The 1086-nt window shown below is 42.5% G+C and overlaps 1 protein-coding gene across 1 annotated transcript; it reads left to right on the top strand.

The window, feature by feature from the left end:
* Positions 1 to 143: 143 nt before the first annotated feature.
* LOC107682731 (calcyphosin-like protein) lies at positions 144 to 1082 on the top strand (the record flags this gene model as incomplete). Its single annotated transcript, XM_016478891.1, has 4 exons — positions 144 to 280; positions 355 to 532; positions 629 to 838; positions 1032 to 1082. Coding segments are annotated over exons 1-4 (576 nt in total), but the record flags the coding sequence as incomplete, so codon positions are not given.
* Between the last annotated feature and the right edge of the window lie 4 nt (positions 1083 to 1086).

The following is a 1086-nucleotide window of genomic DNA, read 5'->3' as shown; positions in this document are numbered from 1 at the left end:
GCAATGGAAAGGTTCCATGGATGTTAAAGGTTCTTTATGGAACCACGGACACCAATAAAGAATCTTTATTTTTAAGTGTTGCCAAATAAACAGATAAAAGCCTAACAATCACTCTTGTCACCTTCAGATCAGATAGGTGTAGGATGGCAGGTACATCGCGGCATGACCGAGAGATGGCAATCAGTGCCAAGAAGCAGCTGGCGAATTGTTCAGACCCCATTGAGCGTCTGAGGCTACAGTGTTTGGCACGAGGGTCTGCAGGAATCAAGGGACTGGGCAGGTACAGTATGCATCATATGTGTTGCTTTATATAGACTGAAGTGCAGATATTTGACTACAGTCTGATGTTCTCAGGACTTTTAGGATTATGGATGATGATAACAGTCGCACACTGGACATGAAAGAGTTCCTGAAAGGCCTGAGTGATTATGGTGTGCTCATTGAGAAAGAAGAGGCTATGAACCTTTTTCAACAATTTGACAGGGACGGCAGTGGATTAATTGATTTTGATGAGTTTCTTATCACTCTGAGGGTAAACACACTTAAATGGTGTTGTGTTTCCTTTAGACCAGTTCAGGCCGAGGCCAGTTTAGTGCTCATGTTGTTATTTTCATTCATGTGATTGCAGCCACCCATGTCTAATGCCAGAAAGGAGGTGGTGCTACAGGCATTCAAAAAGCTGGATAAGACCGGAGATGGTGTGATTACAATCGAGGATCTGAGAGGAGTATACAATGTCAAACATCACCCCAAATACCGAAATGGCGAGTGGACCGAAGACCAAGTATTCCGCAAATTCCTGGACAGCTTTGACTCTCCGGATGACAAGGATGGGAAGGTATGAAGATGCTGAAAAACATTATTTTTTATCTAAAACATACAGTATGAAGCATAACAGTGTATTAATAGTACACAGACTGAACGAGATCTTTGGTTTTAAGCATTCACAATCACAATGTTCCCCCGATGGCATCATTACAAGTCATTTTCTGCAGTGTTCTCTTTGATGATGCTATGTCTTCACACATCAGGTCACAAAAGAGGAGTTTTTGAACTACTACTCCGGCGTGAGCGCATCCATTGACA

Source organism: Sinocyclocheilus anshuiensis, unplaced genomic scaffold, assembly GCF_001515605.1.
Source record: "Sinocyclocheilus anshuiensis isolate Anshui unplaced genomic scaffold, SAMN03320099.WGS_v1.1 C32533402, whole genome shotgun sequence".
Classification (NCBI taxonomy): domain Eukaryota; kingdom Metazoa; phylum Chordata; class Actinopteri; order Cypriniformes; family Cyprinidae; genus Sinocyclocheilus; species Sinocyclocheilus anshuiensis.
The sequence above is the reverse complement of the archived record's forward strand: the minus strand, read 5'-3'. Positions and strand labels throughout refer to the sequence as shown.